This window comes from Saccopteryx bilineata, chromosome 1 (genome assembly GCF_036850765.1).
Source record: "Saccopteryx bilineata isolate mSacBil1 chromosome 1, mSacBil1_pri_phased_curated, whole genome shotgun sequence".
NCBI classification, from domain to species: domain Eukaryota; kingdom Metazoa; phylum Chordata; class Mammalia; order Chiroptera; family Emballonuridae; genus Saccopteryx; species Saccopteryx bilineata.
In genome coordinates, this window is record NC_089490.1 from 304747369 (window position 1) to 304764049 (window position 16681).

The following is a 16681-nucleotide window of genomic DNA, read 5'->3' on the forward strand; positions in this document are numbered from 1 at the left end:
GACCAGACCAGCCCAAAAGCAGAAGTATAATTACACATATTCCCTGGGAGTAAGCTAGGTTTAGTGGCAAAAGAAAATTATATAAGGCAGACTGTGTTTATGGTCATTGCCTTTTCTGTTTCTTTCCCTTTTTACTTCCTTAGTATTTTGAAAGGCTTTTTTGACATCTTAGTTATTTCAAGGGGGCACCAACGGGGATATCTGAGTAGGAGATTTAAAGGAGGAACAATGGCAAAGCAATAACAAAGTAATGGATCCAATGAGGGACTGCTAGTAAGTGTCAGGGGTGACAGTGAAACAATGAAACCCTGGCTGGTGTTTCAGTGGATAGAGTGTCAGCCCAGCGTATAGATGTCCCGGGTTCGATCCCCAGTCAGAGCATAAAGGAGAAGTGACCATCTATTTCTCTCCCCCTGTCTCCCCGCTTCTCTCTCTCTTCTGCTCCCGCAACCAGTGGCTTGATTAGTTTGAACGTTGGCACCAGGCACTGAGGATAGCTTGGTTGGTCCAAGCGTCAGCCTCAGGTGCTAAAAATAGCTCAGTTGATTCACACATTAACCCCAGATAGGTGTTGCTAGGTGGATCCTGGTTGGGGCGCCTGTGGGAGTCTCTCTCACTGTCTCTGCTCCTCTCACTTAAAAAATGAATGAATGAATGAATGAATGAATGAATGAATGAATGAATGAATGAAATAATGCCAAAGGACAGGTGAGATACAATGTTGGTATTGGCTCTTCCTTCTACTTGGAAATTTTTCCTCTCATCACCACATCTCACTTTTAAAGTTTCGTTTAATAGAGAGGATAACTGTCTTAGACTTTAACTGGTAGCTATATCTTGTTTCTCTAACAAAAGATCAAGTGCTCAGAAGGCAAAGGCAATGTTTTCTATGACTGGAGGAGTCAGAGGAGAGTTAAGTAAAAATAGGAATGCCTGGATTCTAATTCCAGCTCCCACACTCACTATAGGATTCTGGGCAAATGGAGGGAGTGAGGGAAGATACCAAAGGGAGTCATGAATCTAATGGGTAATTGGTCTAAACTACTTTAATGGCCCCTGAAGGCCTGAGATTCTAAACTCCATTAAGTTCATCTTTCTAGACTCTGGAAAGGAAAGCACTAGAATAAAAGATCTCTAAGATCACTTTTGTATCCAAACATCAACAAATATTTGTTGGCTGATCATGTTTAATTTATGTGCAAAACATATGCCATTCTCATTGAGTGAAAGAATGTAAGTTGTTAAAATTGAACTCCTCCCCTACTTGAAGAAATGTGTCAGAAAAAACTTTTTTTATCCCTACCCATAAAATAATCAGCATGAGTTTTTAAAAACACAAATGATAGCAGTATCTGCTTTGATAGCCTCTGATGTCAATGCTCTGCTTTATACCCAATTACACAAACGACAAACCTGTATGATCGGGCCTCGGTCTACCTATCTGATTTCATTCCTTACCAGTCTCCCCCTTGCTCACTAAGCTGCAGGCACCATGACTTGGGTCTAATTTTTGGATAAACCAAGCTCTTTTCTACCCCAAGACCTCTGCACTTGCCATTCCTTCTGCAGCTGGAACACTACTCTCTTCCCAATCTTCCCAGGCTGACGCTCTTTCCCATCATTCAGGTGTCAGCACAAATATCACATTGGAAAGGCTTCCCCAAGCACTCCATCTGAGGCAGTGTCCCTGCCCAGACATACTCTAACCTAGGCCATTTATTTTCTTCATAGTACTCATCACTATTATGTAGTTACTTACTTACATGTTTCTTAACTGTATCTGTCTCTTCCCATTAGAAAGTAAGCTTCAAGAAGGCAAAACCTTTTATTTTTCTTGTTTATCAGTGCACAAGAGAGTCCAGAATAGAACCTGACACAAAATTTGGATTCAATAAATTTTTTTTTTCTTTTTTGTATTTTTCTGAGTGAGAAGCAGGAAGGCAGAGAGACAGACTCCCGCACGTGCCCGACTGGGATCCACCCGGCATGCCCACCAGGGGGCAATGTTCTATCCATCTGGGGCGCTGCTCCATTGCAATCGGAACCATTCTAGCACCTGAGGCGGAGGCCATGGAGCCATCCTCAGTGCCCGGGGCCAACTTTGCTCCAATGGAGTCATGGCTGTGGGAGGGGAAGAAAGAGAGAGAAAAGAGAGAATAGAACCCAGGACTTCCACATCCAAGCCGATGCTCTACCACTGAGTCAAGCGTCCAGGGCCTCAATAAATATTTATGTTGAATGAATGAATAGATGAGAAAAGGATTCCATCTCTGTGCAGAGATGTTTTAAATGTTTCTTAGAATTACAGCAGCTCTACTGAAGACAGAGAACTTCTTTTTCTTTTCAAAGCATCCATTTTGTTCTCTTTTATGCCACGAACTTGAGAACATTAGCCAGATTGATGCCTGGAAAATGAAAACAGCACTCCTGGCACAGAAATAACTAGTCTGGGCACCTCTGCCTTAAGCCAGATCTATGACTTTCTAGGGAACTGGCACCAAAATCAGAATGTTAAAATAAACAGCTCTGATGTTGAAAGTAGAATACTGGTATCTTGATTCTGGAGAGACCAGTCCAAACCTTAGCTTTTCACCAAGTTTCAACCAAGTCAGTAACCCCATCAAAAATGAAGGATCATTTGTGTCAAAATGAAGTTAGTCATCTTTCAGCAGGCATTTCTGTATTATCTAAGGGTGGAACTGTCCCCTCAAAGGTAATGTAAATCTTGCTTTCAATTCCTTTTTGACATAATTCTCTTTTCTATTTATCAATGAATCTTGTTTTCAGCCTTCTGATGAGCACAAGCATCATCTCATCTGCTTCATTCAAGTCCTCCTTAGAAGTGAATATAGGCCCTGGCTAGTTGGCTCAGTGGTAGAGTGTCAGCCTGGCATGTGGAAGTCCCAGATATGATTCCTAGTCAAGGCACACAGAAGAATTGACCATCTGCTTCTCCACCCCTCCACCTTCTCTCTCTCTCTCTCTCTCTCTCTCTCTCTCTCTTCCATTCCTGCAGCCATGGCTCAAATAGTTTGAGCAAGTTGGCCCCAGGCACTGAGGAGCCTCACCTCAGGTGCTAAAAATGGCTCGGTTGCTGAGCAACAAAGCTGCAGCCCCAGATGGACACAGCATCACCCCACAGGAGGCTTGCCAGATGGATCATGGTTAGGGTGCATGCAGGAGTCTGTCTGTGCCTACCCACCTCTCACTTAACAACAAAAAAGAAGTGAATATAATACTATTAGCCCACTCTGAGTTTTTCTCCGCATGGAAATGAGTTTGCACTAAACCACACAGTTCACAGATGTGTCCTGGCTGGTCAACATTTGAAATGGGGTCATGAGCCAAAATGTTTTCTCTGTGTAATATCTAAATTTAAGAAACCTGACCTTGGCCTTCTAAGTAGCACCCAAACGCAAATGTGTTCTTAAGTCTCTCAGACTATTTCTTCACATTCTCCACCAAACTTAAGGGACTCTCTTGAGAAAAGACTGCACTCAGCAGTGTTCCAATGTGACAAGGAGTAGTAACACAAACACATGGAATATCCAAGCAGCCCAAATGAAAGCCAGCATTAGTCACAGTTTTCATTAGACAAGTCTCACAACTATTTAAAAAGTTTAAATAATGAAAAATCATGTTTTAAAATGCCAATTTTAGACGCTGACTGGTTGGCTCAGCGGTAGAGCATCGGCCCAGCATGTGGAAGTCCTGGGTTTGATTCCCAGCCAGGGCACACAGGAGAAGCGCCCATCTGCTTCTCTACACTTCCCCCTCTCCTTTCTCTCTATCTCTCTCTTCCCCCCTTCTGCAGCCAAGGCTCCATTAGAACAAAGTTTGCCCCAGGTGCTGAGGATGGCTCCATGGCTTCCATGGCCACCCCCGCCTCAGGCACTAGAATGGCTTCGGTTGCAATGGAGCAACGCCATTATAGATGGGCAGAGCATCGCCTCCTGGTGGGCATGCCGGGTGGATTCCGGTTGGGTACATGCAGGAGTCTGTCTGTCTGCCTCCCTCTCCTCCCTACTTCTCATTTCAGAAAAATACAAAAAATAATAAAATTCCAATTTTATGAAATTGACCCATAGACCATAGGAGTTAAAACCAATTCTCTCAAAGTGGCACCTGACATAATAGCAAATGACTTTTTTACCCTGAAAGCATCAGGGTAAAAACAAATGACATGTGCATTCATGAACTGTTCTAAAGGGATAACAGCTCTAAAGGGGGTACCACATCTTACTCATCTTTGTTACTACAGCATCTGATGATGATGACAATAACGATGATGATGCCTACTCTGTACCTAGAATAGTGCCAGGTACATATATTATTCACATATATCATTTAATATTCACAATACCCAAACTTGAGAGGTAAATACTATTGTCATCTCACTTTATAGATGGGGCAATCCAAACACAGAGAAGTTAAATAATTTACCCAAGATCACCCAGCGATTAAGCAGCAGAGGATCCAAACCCAGACAGCCTTATCCAAAGCTCAAGCTCTCACCACAAACCAGTAATGGGTAAGGGATATACAGCTGTTAAAATACACATTAAGCCCTGACCAGGCAGTGGCGCAGTGGATAGAGCATTGGACTGGGATGCAGAAGACCCAGGTTCGAGACCCCGAGGTTGCCAGCTTGAGCATGGGCTCATCTGGTTTGAGCAAAAATTCACCAGCTTGGACCCAAGGTTGTTGGCTCAAGCAAGGGGTTACTCGGTCTGCTGAAGGCCCATGGTCAAGGCACATATGAGAAAGCAATCAATGAACAACTAAGGTGTCGCAAAGAAAAACTAATGATTGATGCTTCTCATCTCTCCATTCCTGTCTGTCCCTGTCTATCCCTCACTCTGACTCTCTCTCTGTCTCTGTTAAAAAAAAAAAAAAAAACACATTAAAAGTACCTGACCAGGCCCTGGCCAGTTGGCTCAGTGGTAGAGCGTCAGCCTGGCATGCAGAGGTCCCAGGTTCGATTCCCGGCCAGGGCACACAGGAGAAGCGCCCATCTGCTTCTCCACCCCTCCCCCTCCCCTTCCTCTCCGTCTCTCTCTTCCCCTCCCACAGCTGAGGCTCCATTGGAGCAAAGATGGCCCGGGCGCTGGGGATGGCTCCTTGGCCTCTGCCCCAGGCGCTAGAGTGGCTCTGGTCGCAACAGAGCAACGCCCCGGAGGGGCAGAGCATTGCCCCCTGGTGGGCAGAGCTCCGCCCCTGGTGGGCGTGCCGGGTGGATCCCGGTCGGGCGCATGCGGGAGTCTGTCTGTCTGTCTCTCCCCATTTCCAGCTTCAGGAAAAAAAAAAAACAGTACCTGAACAGCCCTGGCTGGGTAGTTCAGGTGGTTAAAGTGTCAACGCGACATGCCAAGGTTGCAGGTTCAGTCCCCAGTAAGGGTACATACATACAAGAATCAACCAATGAATAAATAAGTGAAACAATAAATTAATGTTTCTTTCTTTCTTTCTCTCTCTCTCTCTCTCTCTCTCACTCTTCCTCTCTCTCTAAAAGTCAGTAAAATAAAGAGTATTTGACCAATGGCTTTTATAGTCATGTATACAAACTACATACAAAGACAAAATGAAGATAAACAGTGACACCCATTTATAAACAAGTCTATGCTTAAAAATGTATATAAAATATATCTACTCTTTGTTCTTACTCATCCAGTCAGTCAGTGAAAGTATAATTAGGCACAAACAACAGACTATAAGCAATTGAAAGCAGAAAATTATTTTTTTAATCTCTTTAATACGACATAGTGTCTTATCAAAAGAATAGAGCCAGGCTCTGGCCGGTTGGCTCAGCGGTAGAGCGTCGGCCTAGCGTGCGGAGGACCCGGGTTCGATTCCCGGCCAGGGCACATAGGAGAAGCGCCCATTTGCTTCTCCACCCCTCCGCCGCGCTTTCCTCTCTGTCTCTCTCTTCCCCTCCTGCAGCCAAGGCTCCATTGGAGCAAAGATGGCCCGGGCGCTGGGCATGGCTCTGTGGCCTCTGCCTCAGGCGCTAGAGTGGCTCTGGTCGCAATATGGCGACGCCCAGGATGGGCAGAGCATCGCCCCCTGGGGGGCAGAGCACCGCCCCTGGTGGGCGTGCCGGGTGGATCCCGGTCGGGCGCATGCGGGAGTCTGACTGTCTCTCCCTGTTTCCAGCTTCAGAAAAATGAAAAAAAAAAAAAAAGAATAGAGCCAAAGACTCTCTGATTTCAGATCCTCCAAAAAATAAAAATAAAAATGGAACTCAAAGATGGCAGGACAAAGACAGCCAGGATGAGCAACTGACCAGAATGTGTCCGAGATGAAGATTCTCTCCTGCTGGCAGTTCTGCAGTGACGCTTTAAGCACTGCAGTGCTGCCAACATTACCTCGGAGCTTCATGAATGCCATGATGCAAAAGTCACCAGTGTTCAAATAGGAAAACAGCTCCTTTTCTCTACTGATTTTATCCACTCCAGAGTCCTTCTCCAGGACATGTAAGAGTTAACAAAATCAGGGAAAGGGCCAGCTTCACCACTTATTGTTGGACAAAGTGCAGTAGCTTAGTCAATAAATGAAGTTTACTTTTAGCCTCTTAGTCCTTGGAATGGGTAGTACACATAAGAAAAGGTGATCATAAATATTTCTTTTATGTTCAGAAACACCTACTACCTAACCTCCTTCAGCCAACCCAAATATCATCTAAATCACCTGAGTCTGGTTGCTATATGGTTATAAGGAAAAAAAAAGACCATTCACCGGCCTAAAGGGATAAAAAGCGAAAGAAGAAATCATATAACTTCTAGAAGATGAAATGAAAACATAATACATTCTGGAAAGAGATGGGGAAAACATAGTTCTTTTTGGTTCCAAGTGACCTGACTGCAGGAATCAGGTAAATGCTGCAGTGCACAGGAGGAAAAAATCTATCTACCTGGGTAACTGAAACAGCAGCTCCAGCACTGCTGGTAACCCAGGCACCCTCCTCACCATTATATAACCAAGCCATAGCCTTAATAGAACATCATACTGTATGTCAACAGCTGTTAGGCACATCTAAGCTGTCAGCATTTAAGAAACCCTCCCAGAGTGGATTCAAAATTAAGAATGGGGCAGGCCAAAATATGCTTATCCTGCACCCAGAGCACATGACCACTCCTTGTGAATTAAGCTTCACTCATGTGCTCGGAGTAATTTAAGCAGCAAAAGATAGGGCACTTGTAACTGTAACTAGGAAATTGCACAATGCTACAGAAATACAAATTAGTGCTGGTGTGGTCCCATCACACATGCAATTCATTGAATTCATTGTCCAAGCCATTTCAGTCTCATTCAAGATTCTGAATATTTCCATATATAGGAATTACATTAACTCCACACAAATGATCAAAGTCAAAACCAACATAAACAGTGACACCCCTTTATAAACAAGCCCATGCTTAAAATACTGCAGTCCTAAAGGATACCAAGGCCTCAGAGAAAACACACACACACACACACACACACACACACAGAGGAAAATTAGAAAGTGGGCAGACCAGTCGTAATTAGCTACTAGCTTTGCTGACTACTGAAGACAGAAATGTCTCTTTTACATATAAGGCCAAGAATCAACTGTTTGCAATTACATTTCCAAAAGCATTCAACCCTGTCACAAAAATATTTAATCAATATTTTAGTGTATCCAAGGGCTGGAAGATATTAAATTCTTTAAGTCTTAATAGATACCATAAACCAAGTGACCAATTAAGTTCATGGAGTCTATCCCCCAAAGATCAGAGCAAAATAATCACAAGAGTGCAATGTATTACTCACAAAAGGAGGGGGCAAAAAAGGAAATACCAAAACAAGGAACAAAGCTCCTACAACTAATTGTTGTTTGTAAACATAAGTTCCAGTAAACAGAACTGGAAACCCGGTTGGTGGAGGGGTGGGGAGGCATGGGGGGTGGAGATGCACTAGAGCCTTGGCTCAGTCTACTCCCCCCCCCCCCCTCCGGTCAGGATTGGACGGTAACAGTGTAACATGGGGAACCTTGGACCTTGTTATGGCCTGCAGCTCAGGCCTGCAGACTTGGGGCCCTCTGATAAAAACTGACAGAAAGGCTGGAGAGCCCCCCCTCCCCAGAGGAAGTGAAACTGACCAATCAATTTTCTGCAGGCACCCACCCTGCCACACTACAAGGGCCCCTTGTAGTGTTTGACAGAAACGAGGGTTAAAAAGAACTTCGGCCTATAAGTGAGCAGGAGAAAAGGCCTAGATAAGTCGCTGGCTTCTGAAAACAAGCATTGCCATGCAAGCAGAAACAAGGTAGGTGATGACAACCATAGGCCAGGCTGAGGAGGTGAGGGGAACTGATGTGGCTTCTGTAGGAAGCGGCAATTGCTGTTATAAGGGTTTTTCATTAGTAGGGTTGAGGGAAACTGCAGTTTTAAATACTACATGGCTACATCGAAAGTGTTCATTCAAGTGAGAGATTGAACAAAGAAAAAATGTGGAGTACAAATGGGCTTTGTGGGTCCAAGTGAAACCAAAAGATTCTGCCTGATGTCTTAGATTCCAGTTCTCCCAACAGAGGCTACAAGTAAGTGCTACCCACATTTCTTCAAAATGTAAAAATGTCTATGTATACATACATGGCTTCCTAATTGACCTTGGCCAATTTCACTACTACAGCTCCACAAACCCCTTGAGAACCAAGGGCCCCATGAGTGTAATCCTGCAGTGTCGGGCTCCTCAACCTTCCTCAGTCACCAGCACTTTCCTCACCACTGAGAGCCCAACCTGGGTTCTACAAAACCCACAATTCCAGACCCTCCAACAACTAGCTCTAACCACGCAATCCAGCTCTCCCAAAGCGTTTAACCCGTGATAACCTTACTGTCACCATAAAGCTGCCCCCCAACTCTGTTTCTCGAGCCTATTCTTGCCGAAAAGCAAAGTAACTTTCCCCCGTACTTCCCCATTTCCTTCATCTCCTCCTCCAATGATTCTGTCCTCAGGCTTCCATTCCCACCAACTGTCGTATTAGACGATGAAATGTTGATTGGCATCTCTACTAAGGTACCAGCTCCCTCCGACCTCCCGGTACCCTGTACCCACCACACACGCCTGAAACGTACCCAGCCGTCCTTGTTGCCCTCAGAAGCCCCCACTTGCCAGTATACCCCCGTCTTCCCCCATCCTCCTAGTCCACGTTTCCTATGCGCCTGCCCTCGTTCCCGCAGGATTTCCTAATTGCTGGTTCCAGAGTCTTCTCAGTTCAGTCTCATGGTTGGGTCCGAGTTCCAAACCTCCTTCCAACCATCCCTTCTCCTACTCCGCAAAGCGCTGGGAAGCCCCTCCGCATTTCGGCGCCCGCTCGGCCGCGGAGTTTCCCTCTCCGGGTCCGCGGCGGCCCCCGCCTCCCCGCGCTCTCCCCGCCACCCCGACAGCCCCGGCCCGCCACCCCGGTCCTCGCTGCTCTCCGCCAGCCTGGGCTCCGCTCGCGGCGCCGACCCGCACCTCGGCGCCACGGGTCCTTCCTGCCCCGGCCACGGTGGGACGGCGGCCCGAGGTCGCGCCGCCACGCAGCCGCCCTGTCCCCCCAGCCACTACCTTGGCCTTGGTGACGAGGTGCGTGGCCCGCTTGACCACAGCGAAGTTGCCCTTGCCGATGGTGCGGTCGATCTCGTAGTAGCCGATGCGGGCGGGCATCGGCCCGCGGGAGGCCGGGGCGGGGGGACGCGGCGAGCCCGCCGCCGGGGGCACAGCAGCGGGGGACGCCGAGGGTCCCGGCGCGGGCGGAGGCAGCAGGCGGCCCGCCGGCCCGGCTACTCCAGCCCCGGCCCCGGCCGCCCCGCCAGCTCCGCTTGCCGCCGCCGCCGCCATCTTGTTGTGCAGTGAAACCTCCGGGGCCGCGGGGAGCCGGCGGGGGGAGGGGGCGGGGGGCGGGAGGAGGAGGAGGGGGGCTCTCAGACGTCACCCCGGGGGCGGAGCATCCGCGCCGCCAGGGCCCGGCGCCATGGCAACCGCTCGTCACGTGCTGACGCGCGTCACTGCCCGAAGCCATAGCAACCGTGACCTCACCCGGGAGCTCGACCTTCCTGCGTGGGCCTGGTTCCTCTGACGCTGGCTCCCGAGTGCCCCCCTCCGGGGATGAGACTAGGCACCGCAAAGGTGCAGCCAGGTCCAGACTGCTGCGGCGCTCTGGAGTCTGGGGAGCTGTAAGCCGACCCTAGCCCGTGTACCTGGAATCGCTCAAGTGACCCTTACTGTGACCGCTATACCAGTTTCAGCAATCACCCAGCTTCCCGTAAAACAAAATATTGCCTCATCACCAAAAATACCAGCCTTGTCCCACTTTAGCCCTTGAGGCCCCCAGGCAGGAATAGCTACAGTATTAAAGCAACTGTAACCAAGTTGGTGGCAAGGCAAGGGAATTCTTCAGTAAAATCCTTCCTCTTGCAAAAGCCAACTCACAGGGTACAACCAATCAAATCCTCACCAAATATAGGGGAATACGGAAACCAAGATTTGCGTGTACGCAGGCGGGGAAACCAGACTAAATACGCATTCCAGTTATTGGGTGGGTGAGGGCTGGAGAAGGCACGTCATTTTCCTTCCTCCCACCTGGTCTCTGAACAATTCTATAGCTACATGACTGTCCTATTTCTGTCTCTTGTATAACCCTGATGAAGCAGTGGTGCACATTGTCCTGTGAGCCACATCCCAGTTAAAGGAGAACGGTCTGTTAGGCAAAATAAATAATAATAAAAAAATTTTAATTTTATATTTTTAGAGAGAGAGATTGTCAGAGAGAGGGATAGATAGGGACAGACAGACAGGAATGGAGAGAGATGAGAAGCATCAATCATCAGCCTTTCGTTGTGACACCTTAGTTCAGGGGTCAGAAAACTTTTTGGCTGAAAGAGCCATGAACGCCACATATTTTAAAATGTAATTCCGTGAGAGCCTATAACAACCCGTGTACGTTATGCATTATCCAATAAAAATTTGGTGTTGTCCCAGAGGACAGCTGTGATGGGCTCCAGCCACCCACAACCATGAACATGAGCAGTAGGAAATTAATGGATTGTAATACATAAGAATGTTTTATATTTTTAACATTATTATTTTTTTATTAAAGATTTGTCTGCGAGCCAGATGCAGCCATCAAAAGAGCCACATCTGGCTCACAAGCCATAGGTTCCTGACCCCTGCCTTAGTTGTTCATTGATTGCTTTCTCATATGTGCCTTGACCGTGGGCCTTCAGCAGACCGAGTAACCCCTTGCTCGAGCCAGCAACCTTGGGTTTAAGCTGGTGAGCTTTGATCAAACCAGATGACCCCGCGTTCAAACTGGCGACCTCGGGGTCTCGAACCTGCGTCCTCCGCATCCCAGTCTGACGCTCCATCCACTGCTCCACCGCCTGGTCAGGCCAAAATAAATAATAAAATAAAAATTCCATCCTGGCCCTGGCCAGTTGGCTCAGTGGTAGAGCATCGGCCTGGCGTGCGGAAGTCCCAGGTTCAATTCCCGGCCAGGGCACACAGGAGAGGCGTCCATCTGCTTCTCCACCCTTCCCCCTTTCCTTCCTCTCTGTCTCTCTCTTCCCCTCCCGCAACCAAGGCTCCATTGGAGCAAAAGATGGCCCGGGCGCTGGGGATGGCTCCTTGGCCTCTGTCCCAGGCGCTAGAGTGGCTCTGGTCACGACAGAGCAATGCCCCGGATGGGCAGAGCATTGCCCCCTGGTGGGCATGCCGGGTGGATCCCGGTCGGGCGCATGCGCGAGTCTGTCTGACTGCCTCCCGGTTTCCAGCTTCAGAAAAATACAAAAAAATAAAAATAAAAAAATTCCATCCTTACTAGTGTCTGTTCAAGGACACTGAAGATTATGAAATTTATCTTTTCCTTCCCTCCTCTTTTATCTGGCATTTCACACAACCCCAGAGCTCCTCACTAGCCCTCAAGTCCCCCCCACACCCTTTATTAAGTAAATTAACTTAACTGCTTTAGGTGGGGATGGAGAGGAGTAGGCAATCGGGCCATCAATAATAACAAGATGGCAAAGGAGGGAAGATTTTGAACATTTCTGTTGAAATGTATTCCTTCAGTCCAGTCCCAACCCATTCACACTTGTCTCTGTCAATGGCAGAACTGGGTCACAGATCACTGCATGTACCATATTAAAAACTGACATCCAGGGCACTGTAAATGTGTGAGAAGGAGAGTGCATGTTTACTCTCTCTGACCAAAATATACTTACAAGCGCTCTGATTCCCCATCTAACTGTGAGTAATGGCTGTGTATTGCAGTAATATAATGTTATAGTAATTAAATATTAGAAATATAGAAAAATATGGAAGATATATAGAAATAATTAGGATATAATATTAAAAGCAATTAAGGAAAGTAAATAAAGTTATGCCGTCTGGATAGGAATTAATATAATGTGTACAGATATGATAAACATACTCTGCCTTTTGCACAGGGCCCAGTTAGTGTGTGTGTAAAGTTATATATATATAAGAAGTGGCTTGTTGTCATAACTCTGTAGGTTAACATAAACAAGAAGCTTCCCTAGGAACACCTTAAAAGTGGCTTGATGTGACATTTCAGTAGATTAACATAAAAAGAGCTCCCTGCCAGGAACTCCCAAGAAGGTGGTTTGAGGTGATAATCCTGTAGATTGACACCTGTTAGAAGGCATAGGCCAGAAAAGGTACTAAAGCTAAGGGGTCCCCCTGCTGCGGTAGTTGCCCAGACTCCAACGTTGAACGTGGACTGTCTGTCTCCACGCCACTCTGACCAAGGACAGTCAAGAGGAGCGCACTGACGGGGCCCCCTTAAGCATTACCCAGGCACGCCAAAAGAATTTGTGAGTAATAAATTGCCTGTGTGATTCTTGCAACTAACTTGTTTGTCGGTCATGTCTTTCCTCTGGTGGCAACTGGTCTCAGTACCAATAAGTAGAATCCTCATAGCTGCCTCAAGAGTAGTCTCGAAAAGGCTTCCAGCCCTGCTGTTAAGCAGGAGTGTCCCACTGTGCGGGGAAGTTGAATCAGGGACGCCTGATTGATGTAGAGCTCGGGCTTTACTGGGACACCGGGGCTAGAATGGGACAGAGAGGTCACTCTGCAATTGTCTTGAATTAATTCCCTGGTGGCTGTTTCAAATTGCCAACACAATTAACACTAACTGGCTCCTTTACTAGCAAATAAGGATAAAAATTAAGTACTGTAGACCTGGGCTTCTGTAGCCAATTTCTCTTACCATGTCCTGACCCCACTCACTTGTCTTTAGCAGGGATTGTACATTAACTTTGGTTTTGAGCCCAAGGTCCCAGTATTACCACCTCCCTAAGAAGAGAGAGGAAGGGAGGGGAGAGGTATGGGGATCTCAACCGAAACTTTAGCTGGCTGATAAGGCAAGGAAAAACATCTTTTACTCTGGGGGCAGGAGCAGCACTGAAACCATTCTCATATTAACTTTATAGCCTCTCCTCTGCTCATGGACATCATTGGAACACCAGGCATGGGGACTGCTGCTGTTCTCTGGAGGGTGTCAGAAACACGGAAGCTTCTGGAGAGAGCACTGGTCTAACCTCCACAGAAAAGAGGCACATCACTCTCATCCCCAGTAATGTCCAGAATGTGTAGGCTGTATGTTATGTCATCTAAAATCCTTGCCTCTATGGATTGAGGCCTGTAGATGGTGTATCCTTTTGAGGCTCTGACAAGGACTTACTGGAGATCTCCCTGAAGAGTTCTCTTTGGCAAGAAGAATATAGAAAATTGGGGAGGTTATTGATTAACAAAGACCTACGGAGGAAAAGGAAAAACAATTTAGATATATATGTCTTTAATAAGGATGTTTTGAATACCAAGGACTCACAATTAGAGAACTTAAAGTCAAAAATAACAATTTGCCAGGCTTTATGCTAATCTAAGCAGTTGACAGAAATTAATTCAGTGCTCAACAACCCTGTGGAGGGATCATATTATCCCCATTTTCCAGATATGGCAAAGGAGGCACAGAGGGATTAAGATAATTGGCCACAGCCATAGCGCTAGAAAGTGATAGAGCTAAGATGCAAACAAACCCAGGCAGTTTACTCACCTCTGGAGCCTGAGATCTACCCCCATGGGATTATAAACCCTGTCAAAGTAGAAGCTAATAGGAAGAGTTGTTTCTCCAGAAGCACAAGGTGACTGAGCTCACTGTGGACGAGGGAAGAGGACTTGGACAGTTCTTGAGAGCAGGACAGAGCAGACCTAAGCACATATATAAAGAGCAACAGACTACAAAACTGATTGAAGTACCTGTGATGGCTTCCCTTATAAATAGCGCCACAAAGAGACTCGCTGCCTTTTGCTGGCCTGAGAAAACAGGAGGCAGGTGCATTCCCACCCTGCCACAGACTCAGAAATGGGATGTAAGGGCTGAATTCTCAGAGCTGCAGCAGTCCACAGTGCACGCAGAGAGCTAGCCACCACCCAGCTCCTAATGATGCCTCCATAACCAACTAACCCTTTCCAAAAAAGCAAAAGATAAATCCAAAGATGAGAAATGAGACATTTTCCTATGTACGGTAATGTCATTGTGTCTTGTTTCTAGAATTTTAAAAGGACAAAATAAGGCACTCTTTTTTTTTTTTTTTTTTTGTATTTTTCTGAAGTTGAAAGTGGGGAGGCAGTCAGACAGACTCCTGCATGCGCCCAACCGGGATCCACCCGGCACGCCCACCAGGGGGCGATGCTCTGCCCATCTGGGTCATTGTTCTGTCCCAACCAGAGCCATTCTAGTGCCTGAGGCAGAGGCCATGGAGCCATTCTCAGCACTCAGGCCAACTTTGCTCCAATGGAACCTTGGATGCAGGAGGGGAAGAGAGAGACAGAGAGGAAAGAGAGAGAGAGGGGTGGAGAAGCAGACGAGCGCTTCTCCTGTGTGCCCTGCCTGGGAATCAAACCTGGGACTCCTGCATGCCAGGCCAACGCTCCACCACTGAGCAAACCGGCCAGGGCCATGAAATAAGGCACTCTTGATGGAAACTTCTAAAAGTAATACAAAACCTCTGAGGACCTGTGGTCTGACCAGAACGTGATATAAGTAGTGGGAGGTAATACATTAACTCTTGTATAATTTTAAAGGCCTGCCCTGCACAGCCCACCTGCAGGGCAGTCTACCAGCAAACTGAAAGAAACCTGTGGCCGTGTAATATAGCTCCACAGATTCTCAGAGCCTGAAGATTCTCAGGACCCTGAAGAAAGTCCAACCCCTCGCTTTACATTCACCCAACGCATTACTGCTTGGAAAAAAAGCTTAACATTAGAGGAGCATTCAGTTGCTACAGATAAATTCTTTATGCTCAAAAGCAACATTATAGAATGTTTACATGACACTCATTCCCAAACAAGGAAGTTAGGAGCCACTGGTAAGTTCTGCCATCACATAGGAATCAGGACACTGTTGGATGCACACATTGTCTGATCACTCAACGTGCCCTGGTTCTCCAGGTGAGCTGAGTTTGTGTCTTCTCTTTGTTAGGGCTGCATTCTGCATGACCCCCTCAGCTGTGTGACTGTTGCTTTTCCTCTTCCTTTCCCAGACCAACCTAGTCATATCCAAAAGCTTCCCCTGGCTAACAAGAAATGAGTCTGAGCAGTCAAAGTAAATACATAGTCTTCTGCTATAAAGTATTCTGAGGAGGGGGCTAAATAAGTGTTCAGTCAAAGAATTTCTTTCCAGCTTGCCCACACATTTGTTTTTAACGAAACCATTCAAGCTATTACACAAAATATAAAAGTTACCCTTACTGCTTTGCATATGTTCTAGAATATCATTACACTTTAAATCATCCAAAACATATTTAAATATGTTTTTCTTAAAAGTCTTCTAGCCTGACCTGTGGTGGCGCAGTGGATAAAGCGTTGATCTGGAATGCTGAGGTTGCCGGTTCAAAACCCTGGGCTTGCACGGTCAAGGCACATATGGGAGTTGAAGCTTCCTGCTCCTCCCCCCCTTCTCTCTCTGTGTGTGTGTGTGTGTGTGTGTCTCAATCTCTTTCTCTCTCCTCTAAAATGAATAAATAAAAGTAAAAGTTTTCTGCATTCTTAGATGTGACTATATTATCATTTGGGATCACTGTTTTTCTCAAGCAAATACACCTTTGATTTTATATGGAAAGTCAATGGGAAAATACATTTAGTAGAGAAAAAGAAAAATTCATCCAGGGAAACTTTGTTCACAAAAGTATATGCTCTTAAGATGAGGTATACTTAGTTACCCTGTGACCAACTCCCTAATATTTCCAGGGGTCCCCAAACTACGGCCTGGGCCCGCAGGCCGCATGCGGCCCCCTGAGGCCATTTATCCGCCCCCGCTGCACTTACGGAAGCGACACCTCTTTCATTGGTGGTCAGTGAAAGGAGCACAGGATGCAGATGCTCCTGGAGTACCGTATGTGGCAGCGCCGCAAAGCGCAGCGTCGCACAGGTACAGTACTACTTCCGGTGACGCCGGACGCACGTGTCACAGCTGTGGAAGCGTGTCATATCACTTGTTACGGCTAGCAGTGACAAACATGGAACTGGACATTGACCATCTCATTAGCCAAAAGCAGGCCCATAGTTCCCATTGAAATACTGGTCAGTTTGTTGATTTAAATTTACTTGTTCTTTATTTTAAAAATTGTATTTGTTCCCGTTTTGGTTTTTTTACTTT

The 16681-nt window shown here is 46.7% G+C and overlaps 1 protein-coding gene and 1 pseudogene across 6 annotated transcripts in view; one reads left to right on the forward strand and one right to left on the reverse strand.

The window, feature by feature from the left end:
* SIK3 (SIK family kinase 3) overlaps positions 1 to 9871 on the reverse strand; it is a 238369-nt gene extending 228498 nt beyond the window's left edge. For all 6 annotated transcript variants that reach the window (XM_066245405.1, XM_066245380.1, XM_066245415.1 and 3 more), the window contains exon 1: positions 9574 to 9871. In XM_066245405.1, the coding sequence (XP_066101502.1) occupies positions 9574 to 9846 (273 nt within the window). In that variant the 5' untranslated portion in view covers positions 9847 to 9871. The remainder of the gene's footprint in view (positions 1 to 9573) is intronic.
* A 6524-nt stretch (positions 9872 to 16395) lies between these two features.
* LOC136319535 (eukaryotic peptide chain release factor subunit 1-like) overlaps positions 16396 to 16681 on the forward strand; it is a 36573-nt pseudogene continuing 36287 nt past the window's right edge.